At 42.5% G+C, this 17,102-nt stretch overlaps 1 protein-coding gene across 4 annotated transcripts in view; it reads left to right on the forward strand.

Annotated features, from left to right (window-relative positions):
* The window catches only part of LOC129194454 (signal-induced proliferation-associated 1-like protein 2), a 117,378-nt gene extending 100,811 nt beyond the window's left edge, over positions 1-16,567 (forward strand). Inside the window, exons 15-22 of one of the 4 annotated variants that reach the window (XM_054799731.1) lie at positions 878-1,147; positions 1,994-2,047; positions 3,488-3,626; positions 7,124-7,343; positions 8,647-8,778; positions 13,069-13,186; positions 13,259-13,334; positions 15,167-16,567. In XM_054799731.1, coding sequence (XP_054655706.1) covers positions 878-1,147; positions 1,994-2,047; positions 3,488-3,626; positions 7,124-7,343; positions 8,647-8,778; positions 13,069-13,186; positions 13,259-13,334; positions 15,167-15,313 — 1,156 coding nt within the window. In that variant the 3' untranslated portion in view covers positions 15,314-16,567. The remainder of the gene's footprint in view (positions 1-877; positions 1,148-1,993; positions 2,048-3,487; positions 3,627-7,123; positions 7,344-8,646; positions 8,779-13,068; positions 13,187-13,258; positions 13,335-15,166) is intronic. The other 3 variants (XM_054799734.1, XM_054799733.1, XM_054799735.1) reach the window with 3 other exon arrangements.
* Positions 16,568-17,102: the final 535 nt, after the last annotated feature.

Raw genomic sequence — 17,102 nt, forward strand, 5'->3', positions numbered from 1 at the left:
GCGTTGAAAAAGAGCCCCGTGGCATCACCTTAACCACTTCCCATCGCTTTCATGTAATTGTTTTTGACACCAGTGTCATTTGAACCAACAGTGCAGCAGCAGGAGCACATTTAGCAGGGTGTGGCCCAGATGGTCATGAATATGTAAGTGGTGCATGGAGTGACACCAACTCATGCCAACTTTGAGTGTTAAGTTGACCAGAAAACAACAAGATTTGGATCAAACCCCGAAATCTTAATCTTAGTCCAGCAAACGAGCCAAGCCTGGTTGAAAATGACGTTTTATTTTATCATTACAATAAAAACTGCTCACTGCTACTTCAAACTGAATCTTTCTCAGCCTGGAGATAATAAAGATAGCATATCCACCATCAAATTGATTTAACAGGAAAGTACAGTCCTCGTGCTATTTTGTAGAGCATCCCAGATTTATGAATTGAAGCATTGTCTAAAAGCTCTTCCACTTTTACACTATTTAATCATTTTATGTCCTGTGACAAATGTATCTTGAACACCATCAGGAATAAGAAAATAACAGGTGTACCAATTAATTTTGTTTTGTATGTTATTATATTGTAGTAATACATACAAAGAAAATACAATTCTTGTTATTTTGTTTCATTTGTCAATGCACTGACCTATCACACATTGAATTTACAGTATATATTTATTGACTTACCATATCACGTGTTCCGTTCAGATTTTTAACAGAAATAATTGCATTTAGTTTTTGTATGAAGTGATGTCCTCCTGAGAGAAGCTTTCATAAATCATTTTGTCATCTCATATTTATTTTTGTCTGCTTTTTAAACCCTTCATTTGCTCAACTTTTGAGTTGCATTCTGCTTTGTTTTCTTTATTTTTTGCTGTCTGGTCAGTGGCTCACATCACTCTGGCAGTCCCTTGGCGCGTGGTGCCAGATACTGTATGTCTGCCGACTCCTCCAAGGTGTACACCATCCCTCAGACCAGCAGCTCAGGTGCAGGGTCAGAGCCGGGGCCAGGACCGGAGTGTGGCCTGGGTCCCAGCTCAGAAGCTTGTGGACAAACACGCACACAGCCAGATGGCAACCCCCCAGTGAAGACAACTGATAGTGATGATGCTGATGCTCACAGCAATGAGGGACCTCCCAACATTTCAGAGTGTGGGTGAGTGTGTTTGTGAACAAGACACAGACAGAAAGATGGTTACAATTTATTATGCGCAGTATCAGCCAGACTCATTGTAAAAGTCCCCGCTTCGCCTATTGGCAACCCCATTGTGCATAAACTCAGCCTGATTGAGGCCGACAGCTACAAAATAAATACACTCAATGAAGCTAGGAAAATAACACACTTGGCACATGTCACTTGTGGTTATTGATTGTTCCCGAGAAGCCGCATCCCTGTGGACTACCAGCCTGAGTCTCTATCAGATCTCTAGTGGATGCCAAGCAGAGATCCGCAAAGTTATGCAAAATATTGCAAAGGGAGATCAATGCATGCAGCCTGGTTGGGGCTGTTTCCCCCCACAGGCTGGCTGATGATAAAATGGTGGTCTGTAAGTAACAGAGATCCATTGATGCCATTGATTGTGTGTGAGTTTATGTATAGTGTATGTATGTGTGAGGGTGTTTAAGAGGCAGAGGCTCATTTCCAAAGAGAGGATGGAGCCAAACTTTGCTCCAGTGTTTAAATAATTCCATTTAGCCTGTGAAATTTGGTTCTTAAGGGCCCTGTGATTGATCACATGTGCTGAAGTCATCTTCTGCAAACTTATGAAAAAGCTCTGTAATTCAGTTATCCTCCCCATTGGGTTGTTTATTATTTATTTAGCTTACATAAGCCAGTCTCATGATAAATCACATAATATTTTTCACATATATTGTTCTAACATAATTAAGTTTCTCATGACCCTTTCCAAAAGAGTTCCTCATCTGCTCTAACACTATGCATTGTGTGCAGCCGTGTTCCTAACACCTTTTTTTCTCTTTCACTAACTCCGTCTTGTTCCAGAGGAGCGGAGAGCTTGTTAGCACTCCTTCTCAAAATGCTGTCTGAGCGTGCAAGGTATACAATCAATGGAAATCAACCCTTTGGCCCCCAGCGCTGAACCATTGTGACCCTCCCCCTCACACACACTTACCTCCACTTTTTTCCCAGACCACCACATCACTCCCTCAAGACGGGTTTCTTTCTATGAATGGAGGTTAACGAGCTGTGCACCAGTGACTATGACATTTCTGCTGCAGAATAATGTTACTGTGCACTACTCACCCAAACATCCTCGTGTCAGCCCCCTAGCCGATACACTGTGAGGTTCTAGCTGTAGAATAATAATCATTTAGTCAAGCTTATATCCTGCAAACAAAGTGAGCATCTGTCCGTTTTTTCACTGTGTGACAAAACACCATCGTAACTTTGCATGAATTATTTCCTCAATTGATCCACAAATACGTCAACTTCTTTGTGGCTTGGCATGAACATGTACTTTATTATTATTATTGTTGTTATTATTATTATTATTATTATTATTATTATTATTATTATTATTATTATTATTATTATGTAGCAGCCTCATGAGGATGCATTTGGAGCAATGATGCACTTCTTTGCATATTCAGTTACAGTATGGCCAATAAAGCGCAGTTGCATTTGGACACAAAACATAGGAAAAAAGAGCATTTCGCCACGTATTTCTGCAAGTGACACATCAATGTCCGCATAAAGAAGCAGGGGACTCAAGTTGGCTGTGGACAAAACTGAAAACAAGAAAATGTCCCTGCTTTTTTAGAGCAAAGGTAGTTTAGTGCTCAGAATAGTCTAACCTTTTAGCTATAAATCTAATGCATAAGTAAAAAGGTGCGAATAACCTGCCACTGTGCAGCTCTTCACATAAGTGTCTCTAGATTTACCATTGCAGCCAGGCTACAGCCAACTGATACTATGCCAACAGCAGTGCCTAGAGCACTGCCAACATGTGTCATCCTGACTGGCTGCTCACTTAAAGCTGAGCTCTCTGCCACATGACTTCACCAGCCAGGTCGGTCACATCCGAGCACTCCTTTTAAAAGAAGAGTTATGAATGTCCTTTTGCAAGTAGCTCCCTTATAACCGCCCACAAACCAAAACATGCCATCTTTTCTGGGTCCAACAGCTCTCATGTCTTCATCTAGTCTTCTAGTGTTGTGTGAACACTCCTCTAGAGTCCAATCCTTATGTACTTGTTTCTGGATGTTTCTCCACAATTACCTCTTTTTCCCCTCCGTCCCTCTATCCTCTCACGGTGCTCGGCTGTGGTCTTCACTCTCCAGTTCTGCTCCTTCACATGCTCTTGACGCCTGATGTTGGCATGCAAAATCTGATCCACATAACATGTATTGTGTGACACTGACATACTTAACTCCCCTGAACCCAGGCTACCATGGCCCAAGGCCTCTCCTGCAGGATGTGGCTTGCATGACCCTGCTGATGAGCTCTGCTGTTGTGTTCCCTGTGCATTGTCTTTAGGCAACTGTATGCACAGGAGGCCGCCTGCCGCCTCCAGGCTGCCGATCGAGATGGAAAATCACTGCAGAGACTTTCAAAGGAGCAATACCTGAAAATGATGCTGCCTGACAGTCCACCAGGAGAAGCCAGGAGTCACAAGGTGAGGCCACCGGCTACCTAGCTTACTATATCTCGCCTGGCATGTGTATAAATTAAACATGTGAAACTTTAACATGAGAGAATATACGAACAAATACCCCTTTGGCTATTTTATCATGCTGACAAGTAACGTATGGCGTAGCAGATAACCTCTCACCACAAAGACAGAAAAAGAAGGGCAGACATCTGCCACAGCTCCTCCCTTCCAACACAAGAGCCTTTCTTTCACTATTGACTGTTAAATTCAATTTATAACAGAGCCTGCCTTTGCTCTATTGGGATGTCATGGGTTAAAGGCGGAGAGTGGAATGATGTTTGCGGTTGCTGGGTTCTACAGGCTCTATTAATTGCATCATCTTTCCCCCTCCTGCTGTCCTCTATCCATTATCTTCCTGGAAGGGACCCTAGAGATGACAAATGGGTTATTTTTGGATAGTGCTCAATTCTTGTACAAAATTCACTTCCCCTCTTGAGAGAAGAAACATACACAGCCGTGTCCTCTGGCAAAGGAGGGTCTTGTCCCTCGCACACAGCATTTCAGTCCACTGATTAGTTTGTCATTTTTCTGTGCGCTGGCCTTACGCTTTAAAACACAGATCCCTTCCTGTGTAAAATGAACACAGATGTGCATGGGCTACTGTCTGTCATTTCCCTTCATTTTCTCTTTTTTTTTTCGTAAGGAGAGCTCACAAAGTAGCCTTCCTGGTTGGATGCTAAGCCTTTGTGTGCACACATCCTTCAGTCCGATAACGTGCACACATGGAAAAGCAATCTGGGAGCAAGATGCATGCCCATGGACGCCCAAACTACACATACATCTAATCTTAATGAAAACAAGCTGCTCTTTTTGTTGGGTGTGAATGTTTTCAGTCATCAGCTTGCACATAAAGGAATCAAATTACATTAATGGCATTGTTGGAAAAATCATTTAATCATTTCTAATTTAATACAATGTGACGTGATTGGGCCTCTTTGTAATCAAGCAGAGTATACAGTAAAGGTTAACGCATGTGTCACTTCCGGCAGTCACCCGATGCTATTCTTTGTGTGGGTGAGCAGGTGCTGAAAGATTTTCTTTGGCAGCCATGTTGTCCGCGGGGACGTCCCTTCCACAGACAGGCTCACTATTGTGCGGCTGACGTAAAGGAAAAGGCCCTTTTCAGCTTATTCTTCACCACAAGGTTCCTCTTATAGGAAAAAGGCAACTGTATAGGTGGTTGCCTAACACATCCTCCCAAGTGGCACCTCAAAGCGTTGCATATGCCGCTTGTTGGCTTTGTTCATTGAGGAAAATTCAGGAGAAAAAAACCTAGGTGGGTGTGTTAGTGCTACAGATAAGAGCTTGCGCTAAAGAATTCATTATAGTCTGAATCAGGCATGACCACTGGCACAGAGAAATGGCTTAAAGTGTTATGTTAAATATATTTTCTGTATAATACTGCAGGTTCAATGAAGCACTGCCAAGATAACTTCAGAGAGCCGTGATTGAAGCTGTAGATGCCATAATAAGATGGTTTCTATAAATCATTAAGCTCTATTGCAAATGTCGCCATGACTACATTTATATGCTCTCTAATCGGCGCTATTTTTGCTTCACATGAGGAAAAGTTCTGAATCCTGGTTAAAGTTGTTTTGATGAGTGAGAAGTTTGCAGGGTCTAATCTTGCAGATTTGAACAGGAAAAGTTGCAATCACAGACAACCTTATTAAGTTAAAGCCTCTGAGAGCTTCTAAGATGGCAAAATGTGTACGCTCCCAGTATATGTTCCACTTTAAAGATGTACTAGATGTTTGTTAAATTCTCACTGTGGGATTTGTGGGAGCCGCGTCTTTGAAATAGAGATGGCTGGGTGTTGGCTTGCGTGGATGCCAGTCAATGTTGGTTACAGTTGGGAAGCCGAAGGTAGACATTTACCCATCTGGCTGACGGCCCTGCATATCATTTGTGGCTACTTTTGATGCCTCTCCAGCAATATTTATGTAAGCTAAACGGAGCAATGATGGATTTGGTTGCTCTATGTGGTTTTTGTGTGTTTCAAGAGGAGATCCCTGTCAAAATTCTGGCCAAGGCCACAAAACTGTTGTGTGTCCATTGTGGAATACTTCTTCACATACGAGCATCCCCTCAGGAAAAAAACAGCTTCTCCATCTCTCTCTGTACGTGGCTGTTCATTACTTTGTGTAATCTATGACACCTCTGAGTCTATTCTGGAGAGCATACACACATTCACAGGAAGCTTGCAATGTGTATGCCTATACACAAAACCTGAAAGAACCAAACAGGTGTGTGTGTTAGATTTCTACTAGACTAGATGAATAGTGCTTTGGGAGGTGCCATGTGACTTCAGGGGAGTGCAACAGCCTGACAAAAATAAAGAAAAAACATATTTTTCAAACATGCTAAGCTAACTTCAGTTATGTGAAAGACAAAATTTATTCATTTTTAGTTTCTATAGAGAGAGACAAAACAGTCTAGGGTGAGCACGGAACTCCACAGAGTGTGCTCCACAAAATCTTACTGTACCACCCCACTTTGACAACCCCTGTTGTAGACGCATTCTATTGTGCTGTACGTTACAGGGTGGGTACACTTGAATTAGAATATTAATATAGGACATCTTCACTATGGTTTCCAACATTTCTGATGCAGAGGTTGATGCGCTTTGCAAGATTCATGTGAACTCCATGCACTCCACATTTCCTTTATGTACAAACTTTAGTGACACCCTGTAGTTTGGATTTAGACAAAACGACAGAGAAGTGTACAGATTTCCAACATTGCCGCTGCACAGAGTTCAATTTCGGGGCCGGTGGCTATCATTATATTTGTCTTCTTTGCCATTGCTGGTACCATGTAGTGTAGTGGCGTCTCACACTCACACACACACACAAAAGGAAAACACTAGTGGAGGTAATGGTCCATTTCAATAATAGGACCACTATGCTGCGTAGTTATTACTGGTGTAGATCCGTTAAATTGCTCAAAGATTCTGTAGCAACCTGGCAGTTACGTGTAGCGTTAAAGAGCTTTGGGATTTTCATTCCAGGTCCTGACTGTGTGTGTGTGTGTGTGAGAGTCCTGCCTGTGCGTGCTTGCATGCGCGGGAGGAGGATAGGTTTGTACAGAAAGGACAGTTGAGTTTGCTGAATTTCTTTTGGCATGGTACGGCCGACAATACCCTGTTTTGTTTTTGCAATAAAGAGATTGTTGCTCAACCACCTCGTCATCCGTACAACATGCGGGTAGACGTTCCTTTCCTCAATGATGATCGCAATTGTTGAGAATAGTATTCTTTTGCTGTAACTAGTTCTCAAGCAAGTCTCATGTTTACGGACCAAAATTACTTTGTTTATGGGAGCACATATGTAACCATGAAACGCCGAAACCCATAACGCAGTAAAACAAGAACCACCTGTACAAGACTGCCTGACTGTTGGGCATTTCTGTTCTTCATGTTGTTCCCTTCTGATAAGTCTCTTTCTGTCCGATGCACACAGCTGTCCATGACTGGAAGTCTGTCACCGCGTCGCTCCCTATACCGGACGCTATCAGACGAGAGTGTGTGTAGCAACCGCAAGGGCTCATCCTATGCCAGCTCTCACAGCTCCATGCTGGACCAAGCCATGCCTAACGACATCCTGTTCAGCACCACGCCACCGTACCACAGCACGCTCCCCCCTCGCATGGTCCACAACCAGGCGCCATCAAACCTGAGGAGTAAGTACAAACTTGATGCACAAGAAACTAATTAAAAATGAGTCAATATTTACAAAATGGTTCAATGTGAACAAACTGTTGAAGTATTGAAGTGCCTCTTAGAAAAAGGCAAGTTAATATGGACTTGGCTCCAGATGAAAGCCGGCATATAGATACTTGTTTGGAGAGCTACTTGTGTCGAAACAATTTCACTGACTCCGACGGCAAAACACTTGAGCAAAACCCCTCAGCAAAGACAGCTAATTAGAAGTGTGTGTGAGGCGGTGTGATGCTACAAGAGGCTAGCCGTGCCGTCTGCATTGACCAGACAGCTGTCACTGCTGGCTAGCGGTGCCACGGCGTCCTCTGAATATGTATAAGAGGTGTGATGTGTCCTGCTTGCACCACCGCAGGTCTTTAAGCTCTCTGACATGAACATGCCTGTATTTCCATCCCAGCGTGACAGTGTGTGTCAAACACGATGCTTCATTCACTCATCAGTCACTGTCTGCTTCTCCTCTCTGTCCCCCGTGTCTCATTTCCATATTATTCCTCAGCCGTCTCCAGCTGCCGCTGTTAGACAGAAAACAGCTTTTTTTTGGTCGGGGGGGGGGGGCCTTGGCTCCTTAGCCTCGTCTAGCTGTCATCCTGATGGATTCCTGATTGTTTTGAAGGGCAGTTGAGAACACTGGCTCGAGCTATTCCATTCTAAAACAGCCCAATTTGGTAAACAGTGAATCACTCAAGCTGTTGGCTAAATTGAACAGAAGCGTCAGCATCAGCTCCAGCTTGCTCACGGTCTCTCTGTGCTTCTCATCTCACGCTTCTCGAAATGCCTCTCTGCCGAATGGGAGCTTGGTGATTGCATTGGATGTTTTGAGGGCCGAGGAAAGGGTGAAGACAGACGCAGAGAAGGGTGATATCGATTGAAACATGAAGACATTCACTTTGACAAGTAATTTATTGCCTCTCAGTCAGCCTTTTGCAATAGCAAGTTTTATGAGAGAAGGTTTAATGTGACGCCACACAGTCTCTTTCAAGTTAGTTTACAAATTGAGGCATTTAGAGCCAATATTGACTTAAATGCCAGACTTTAACGGGCTGTTTAACTAAGCATATATTGAAGGCATTCTTGATGGCCCATACACATCATTCCTTATGACGTGAGATTACTACTCCCACTCCTCCCGAACGCCCACCCCCTTTCCTTACCCCTTACCCTACACATCTGCCCCGATGCAAATTAACGGGCAACTCCCAAGATTGAGCCCTAAACTCAGCGCCAGGCCCAGACACTGATCTGAGTGCCCGCCTGTCTCTGCAGGTGAGTTTTGGTTCTCTGACGGCTCCTTGGCAGACAGGTCCAAGTTCAGCGACCCGGGCCTCATGCCCCTCCCAGACACTGCCACAGGCCTGGACTGGTCTCACCTGGTTGACGCAGCAAAAGCCTTTGAAGGTAATCTGCCTTCTTCAAGATGCTAGTGCGACCCCCCCTCCAGCCCTTCTTAGCCCTTGCTGCTTAGCTTGTGTGTTTGTCTGTCTGCGGTCTGCAAGAACTTCCTCTCTTGCATGTGTAGATTTCAGATGGCCATGTTTGTGTTTCTTCCTGGGCCTCACCTTTGGGAATCATTTGCTTTTTACACCTCTGTTTTCATCCCTATTGTGATTCCCACTGAGTCATGTAACTTGGAAACGGAACCGATTTTGACACTGTACTCCCAGCAGGATTCAACCACTCAGCACTTCAGCCTTCAGGTGGATTGTGGCTTTTTCTAGTGGATACCTGATTCTGTCTTTAATTCTACAATAATCTTAGATCCTTGATTTCCGCTAAACTGTTTTATTGGCAGTAAGTCAGTATATTTTTGTTTCTGGCTCGTCCATTCTTCATGCAAACATGTCACACATGTCTGGTGCATTGCTCTCAACTTTGGTTCCAATGTCTATTGGAAGTCATTAAAATTAGTGATTAGAATGACATTTACAGCTTAGACTGGGCTGAGCCGTCCTAACATGTCCACCTAACCTGTGGATCATGATGTGCAAGGCCACACTGCTGCCTCACTTGGCCCCAATGCAAGGAGACTATAACTCCATTGCTCATGTCGCAGCCCATTTAGTCACATCCTCACCAAAATTGAATAGGTTCTTGCACTCCTCCTTTAGGTTATGTAGTAAAATGTGTTGGCAAAGATAAAGATTTTTAAAGCACATACCGGTACCTCCGCCAAGACCAAACAGTATTTATAGACCCTGGAGTGTCATCATTTTTTCACATAACATGTATTATTTGTGACCCCCTACGAGTTGTGCTCAAAATGCTTTGGAAGACATGCTAGCATACATGTAATACAGATATCCTCTTAAGTTTTATAATCATTAGACAAATGGTCAATGACTTATGTACAATGAGTTGGTAAGACCCGTCCAGGCCCCTGAAAAGATATGGTTGATGGTGTCCATGTTTTTCCAATCAATCCTGCTCAAATTTTACACACATGCTTGTCAGTCCCCTAAAAGTAGGTACCAAATTCCGTGATTTAAACAACAAACACGTTAAAGTTACAGTGTGTTCTTATGAGAGTGCTCACAGCTGTGTGAGAAATTTCAAATCAATCAAGTCGAGGGCCACTATGTGGTGTATTTGTTAGATATCATAGCACAAACAACACAGCCGAGGTGCGTGTTTTGCCAAATTTGCTCCCTTTTTTGTGCAGCGCTTCAAGTGTAGAAGAGCTAGCTGACATAAACAAGCACTTGGTATTGTAAAAAAAAATAAAAAATTAGAGCACCACGTATTAATAACAGATATGGCGCCGAAGTGTAGCTGTTCTCAGGAATTAAACCATTTTAAAAACAGTTCTGCTGTAAGTAAAAAAAAAAACAACAACAAAAAAAACATGTATACAAACTACAGTGTATCCCCGTTTGGTCCAAAAATACTTGTGTGGATTATTCAGATAACACGGGACGAGCCTGCGAAGCCGCGTACCACTGCTTTCAAGGGGGATGGGGGCGGTGCTACAGTAGACAGAAGCACGGTTGTAGCACTAGCCTGACAGCCAGGCTTAAGGCTGACTGTGACTCCAATTCCATCTGTTCTATCGATCGTCTTTCATTGTCATACTTTCATGGTGAGTCCCTGTACCTTTTTATGATTTAAAATGCATTTAATAAGTGTGTGAGGCATATTTAGAGTTTAAACCTGGATTGTGCTTCCCTGCACTTAGCTAGTAGCCTCCTTGGTCGGGAGGTAATTGAAGCGAGACGGTGAGGGTTGTAGAGTTGAATATAATCTAATAATTACAGCTTTATTGAAAATGCTGATCCAAAATTGGAGGAGAACATCAACGTCCTACAAGCAGGAGGATTTGGAGGGGGAGGAGTGAGCCGGTCCAGAGTACGGTGGTGCCTTGAGTGTTAATCCCCACTCTATATTGTTCCACTTCAAGCGTCCACTTCAAGTGTTGCAACAACTAAACAAATGAAGCGGAGTGATTTTTGGTGTAATATAACAAACACAAACATAGAAACAGACATGACCAAAACATTACCTCCTTAACAAAAGTAGTATTTGTAGTAGGAGGAGTAGGTAGGTGTTTTTTATCTGATCCTTTAACAATTTATATTGAACTCTATGGTGTCTTGTCAAGTGGACACGAGTGACTGGTTTCTGTCAAATCCGAGAGCTCTTTAATGGCATTTAAGTAGCGATGACACATCTCATCATCACTTCATGGTCACCATGGTGCTTTTTTCCCCCCATTTCCTTCAAGTTAAAGTACCTTTACGAGGCGGCTTGCACAGTATTTCCCATTTGTCACGGAAAACTGCTAGCATGCCTGAACTCCCTCTGACCCCTGGGTCCAATGAGCAGGCATTGTAGCATGTGACCACTCATTTGTCATAATTAATGAGCACTCTGTACGGATTCCTCTCTGCCACATTTTCTGCTACTTTGCACTCAGCATAAATGTAAAGAGGAATAAAAACAGTGATGATGATGCAGAGTGTGACAGGCAGCCATGACTGTCCGTGAACGATGCTGTAGTGGCTCGTTGCTGGAGCGCAGTGTGGCTTCAGGCTGTTGTGGTGCCAGGTTTGTTTAACCAGCTCTGCTTGGAGCAAAGCATTTGTGACTGTTGGTCACTTGGAACCTGAGACACACACACACACACACACACACAACGGTGGACTCCAAAGTTAATGCAGATAGGATTAAGATGGGTCTTATTTTGTTTATGTGAGTTGCAGGATAGTTTCAGTAAGCTTGTACATATACATTTTCAGAAAGCGTTTATCGTGGTTAGGCACACCCGATTGTGATAAGTGAATTTCCACAAAGTAGGATTATTCTTTGTTTACACCACATTGCACAACTGTAATGCTCAGGCTACAGGATCACTGCAGGGACACAACAGATGGCCGCCACTTTAAACATAGTGTGCTACAAAGCTAACTGGCTAGCCTTCAATTTGTTTATTCTAAACATAACAAAGTGTTTCAAATGGAGTGAGGAAGAAGGACAAAGTAAGAAACCAAAAAATTACCACTTCCACACGGAACGGGAGGATAAGTTTTTTCCACTACATCATGTCAGACATGCCATGGCTGACACCATGCAGTGTGAAGGTAATTGAATGTAATGTCATGTCTCATCAATGTAACATTACTGATGCCTAGTGACCAGAATATTACATATTTTTAAAGAGTTTTTGACAAATAGGCCAAAGTCAACGACTAAACTGTGATCATTTATTAATTAATTAGTTTTTGAGATGTAGAGAGGGACGACTGTATTAGACTAAACATAAATAAGAAATAACATGGACTCACACGTTAGCATTGGGATAGTTTTCTGGACAGCTATTGTCACATCAGTGTAACATTACTGACACCTAGTGACCAGTGTAGAATACTACATATTATTATTATCTTTAAATGCGTCTACTGAATGCCTTTTTATTTGTGTATTTTTGTTCATGTAGCCATTTTTATGCTTGAAAATGCTTCATTTAGGCCAAGAATACGTAACATTTTTGGCGGGACTGTACATGCAATGCATTTAAGCTGCATCCTCCTAAACACACTAACTACTTTTCCGTGCCTTTTAATCTTTCAAACACACTCGTGTATATGAAGAAAATATTCATTCATATTTAAATGACAGCTTGGTGTCCTTTTCCTGGCTCGCCTGAGCAACCACCTCCAGACTCAATTAGCTTTTGTCTCCGACTGGATTAGTTGTAATGTGGGGGCTACATTAAATGAAGGGTTTTCTTAATCTCTTCTATGAATATGCAGATCCTCCTATCTTTGCTCTCACACCAGCGGAGCATGACACGCAGAGGGTGCTTACTGAAGAAAAGAGCATTATGCCTCAAAACTGAGCAGTCCCAAGCATAACATGCTAAGTTTGGGTTTTCTAGTGGGATTTGTGGAAGCTTAAGGGCTTGATACGGTAAAACAAGCATGTCTGATGCCTCTTGGCGCTGTGAGAATCAGCCCATTAAGAACCAAACAGCTGCTACAGGAAACTCTGAGAGGGGGATGGACTTGATGCTCTGTTTACCACCTTGTTCCATACTGTCAGCATCCTGATCGCTCTATGGAAGGGCGCGAGTATCCAAGTCGCTTTTAACGCAAACATTCAGTCACGCCAGGCTTGAACAAATCACATCATCCTGCCAAAAAAACCTGCGTTTTTAGCTGGGTTTCTGACGTCAGATCATTGTTGTGTCTATAGACCAGCGCGTGGCATCTTTCTGCACTATGACGGACATGCAGCGTGCAGAAGCTCTGGAGATTTCAAGAGAGCTGACCAGGCGAGTGGTGGAGGCGGAAGGAGCGGCACTGGCGGCAGAGTACGTAGACACACGAGCACACACACTTCATGCACGGCATGTTCTTGAATAACACTCTCTCTCGTTCTGCAGTTCCCCGTCAACACTAACTGGCAAAGTCAACCAGCTGGAGGTGATCCTCAGGCAGCTGCAGCATGACCTCCGCAAGGTAGCATCAAATATTTTAATTTGTTCTCTTTGCTCTCCTGTCCAGCTCAAAATAGACTCTGAGTCATTTGTGCCCTGTGAGGTCTGCACAATACCAACTTGCCCCCTTCATTCAATATCCTGCTTCCCTTTCTTCTCTGTATCAGACCTTCATGTTTTCCCACCTCTAATCATGCACTTAAAAAAGAGGAGGAAGTGCACTTTTATCAAACTAAAAAGGGCTTCTTTGCTATGTTAATGCCACCCATTAGTAGCTCAATGATTAAAACCGGATGTGTCTGTAATTGTGCTGCTTTCATCCACCTAAATTTTTGTAGAACGTATTGAGGTTTGCCTTGTTACCTCCACTGTGCAGGGTTATGTTTTCTTTTTAGCAACTTAACTCCGGCTTCCTCCACATCCTAAAAAGGTTAATACGTTAATAGGAGACGCTAAGTTGTCCATAGGTGTGAAGGTGAGTGTGAATGATTGTGTTTGTGCGTCCTGTGATTGACTGATCCACAATCCGGAGGTTACCCCCACCTCTCATCCAAAGACAGCTGGAGTAGGATCCATCCATCCATTTTCTTTGCCGCTTTTCCTCGCTAGGTTTGCGGGGTTATGTTGGAGCCTAGCCCAGCTGACTTTGGGCGAGAGGCGGGGTATAATCGCAGGGCACATATAGACAAAAGACGCACGGGGAGAACATGCAAACTCCACGCAGAACTGCCCAAAAGGAGATTCGAATCCAGATCTTCCCGATCAACTGATTGTGTGGCCAACATGCTCACCACTAGGCCGCCGTGTGGCTTTTTTTTTTTAAATCAGCATTTAAAAATTACAATAACACACAGAAGAGGCGTTTTTAAAATAAATACATAAATACATTTGGAGTTTTAAGTTTTTTGCCCAGGCAAAGACCCCACGACCCACTAGCTGCGCTAAATACAAATACATTTGCCTATTGAGGACCAATGACCTCCAACCACACACAGGTCTGGGCAGCAATACCACACTGCTCAACACACATTTGGCCTCTAAACAGGAGTTCAGAACAGTCAGATATGATCCCTTTATAATTATATATTAGTTTTTTATAATATACAGTATGTAGTATTAACAATTAATGAATTAATGCATAGTACATATTGCTAGTACATGATTAGTACATTTTCCCAATGGACAAGGAATTATTGTCGTTGAATATTGCGTTTCTTCAAAATATATTAATTATGATGCTGTTTCGTGGATGACTACGGCCTATTAGAAAAAAAAAGAAATGAATGTTTAAGCAAAACTTGCACATTTGTAGCCTAAATTAAGCATTTTTGTGCATAAAACTGACTTAATTTGTGTTATGCAGTATTTTTCACTGGTCACTCTCCCAATGCTAACACGTGTGAGTCTATGTTACGTCTTATTTTCTATTATCATGTCTTCTATATTGGGCAATACGAGTGTAACAGTGACTGTAGAGGTGTTATTTAATGCCTAGAGGGCTCTCATACTGTTAAAAAAGGTATTTAGATGGTCATAAACAGGTTTTCTATGCTACAAAAATATTTGATTTATAACTAAGGAGTCCCCCTCGGCGGAAATTCACTTATCACGGTCAGGTCTGGAAACAGTTAACTACGATAAACAAGGGATTACTGTAATCTTATAATAGGTCGGTGTTTTTCGAAAAGGCTTCCAGATTCGCACCATGATTCACCTATTGCGGAGCTTTGATTTTGAAAATCCATGGCATGTTTAGAAGCATCTCAACGGTCTTAAGTTTTATGCAAAAACCTAACGTATAAAATAATGTTTGACACTGCACCTTCTAAGCCCTCTTGTTTTGTGTGTGTTTAGGAGAAGGAGGACAAGGCCATGCTACAGGAGGAGGTGCAGCACCTGAGGCAGGACAACATGCGGCTGCAGGAGGAGAGTCAGACGGCGGCGGCTCAGCTCAGGAAGTTCACAGAGTGGTTCTTTCACAGTATTGACAAAAAGCCCTGAGCCTCACACTGAAGATTGGGAATTGCCTTGGGAGGACGAAAGAAAGCATTCCTGTGTGGAGAGACAGCGCAGGGCCGTATGTACACTAACAGTTTCTCCATCACGTCAACTGAGATACCTTCTGGGAAATTCCCTCATCTCCAGCACGGGAGAGGAATTCTTCCAGAGGATCATCTTGCAGTAGTTGAATGTAAAGCTCCTTGACTGTAGTCAACTTGGATCCTACTTTACATACAGTACTGTCTGTCACGTCCATCTACTGTACTTGCAGCTGTACTCCACCGTACTCCACACACTGTCTGTGTTTGGGAAGCAGGAATGTTGTGTTACACACTCTCTGAATGAAGGAGAATTCCAGTCACCATGAGAAGTACAACCAGTGGATTAATGAATGTAGCTCAACTTGAGACTTTTTGATTCCCAAAGTAACTGTTCTGTCATTTCACCCCACTTTTGCTTTCCTTCAGTGTTGTGATGAAGCATCACATACGCAGCAGTTGTGACGTTCGAAGGTGCTTTTCTCTACACATGATTGTCGGTAGTCTCCATTCACTGTCACGCTGTCCTAGCAATAATAAAAAGTTGTAGTTAACAAAACTTTGTTAGGGAGAAAAAATGATGAAGAGGTTAGCACAAACACGGAGAGACGACGCGGTTCTGAAACAGGAGATTGTGCCTAAAACTCTTGGGTGTAAATTGGATTGTCTCTCTCGGCTTTTTTTAAACACATGCCTTGTCTGTGGCTCACTGATAGAAAATTGTGTGTCTGTGTGCGAGTATGCCTGTGTGTATGTGTGTGTTTGTGTAGTTTATAACAGCAAAATGTGTTCTTATGCAGTGGTTTTTCGAGAGCATTAGAGCAGAAGCGCCAGTGAACCACAATTACAATGCCAAATGTGTTTATTTGTGTACATATCGGCCACAGAAGTGTCTTGTATTTAACACTGTTATTTAAGCTTATTTAACCTAAAGTTGTTTATTTTATTAAGGGTATTTTCTTTTTTTCTGCACTAAGGAGAGATAAAGCTCTGTGTATGTTGTAAAGTGTGTAGCTTGGCAGGGCTTAAAAAAACTATATATTTAAATATATAAATGATGTTTTTGGAGATTCCAACATTTGGATGCTGCTAGATGACAGTTTGCTGGTTTGTATGCTTTTCAACATGTCGCTGTCTCATCCCATGGGGGGACACTGGTTGTTGTTTTTGTGTTTTTGTTCTATTGTTTTTTTTAAATAAATGTAGTTGGGAAATATTTGTTTGCTTTGTAGTCATTTAATTAGGAAATTTGACAAAGGAACAACCCATTACATTTTATTGAGGATCTGGATAAATGTTCAGGAATTTGTTTTAAGGACTTTACATCTCAAAAGCATCAATGGCACAACCCATCTGTCTACCGGTCAAAAGTTCAGACACACTTGCCTATAGTGTTGAATGAGAATGTGTCTTAAAACCTTTGAAGGAAACAATAGTAGCGGTGGCTGAAGACTTTTACAGCACAGTACTGTTCATCAAAGGCTGGAAAAAGTCAGTGTTTTGCAAGTCTCAAGTCTTTAATTCCAGGTCTCGAGTCAAGGCTCAAGTAAAAACATGCAAGTCCAAGGCAAAACAGGACCGTTCAAGTCAAGTCCAAAGACGTATGCTTGAAATTTTCGAGTCATTAGCAGTTTAGGGTTCACCAAATGAAATGCCATTTTCAATTTTGAGGTTTCACTCTCGCGGTTTTTCAGAAATATGTGAATAAATCACGCTGTTTCGTGGTTGAATATGGCCTATTGTTAGTCACA

The sequence above is a fragment of the Dunckerocampus dactyliophorus genome, chromosome 14 (assembly GCF_027744805.1).
Source record: "Dunckerocampus dactyliophorus isolate RoL2022-P2 chromosome 14, RoL_Ddac_1.1, whole genome shotgun sequence".
NCBI classification, from domain to species: Eukaryota; Metazoa; Chordata; class Actinopteri; order Syngnathiformes; family Syngnathidae; genus Dunckerocampus; species Dunckerocampus dactyliophorus.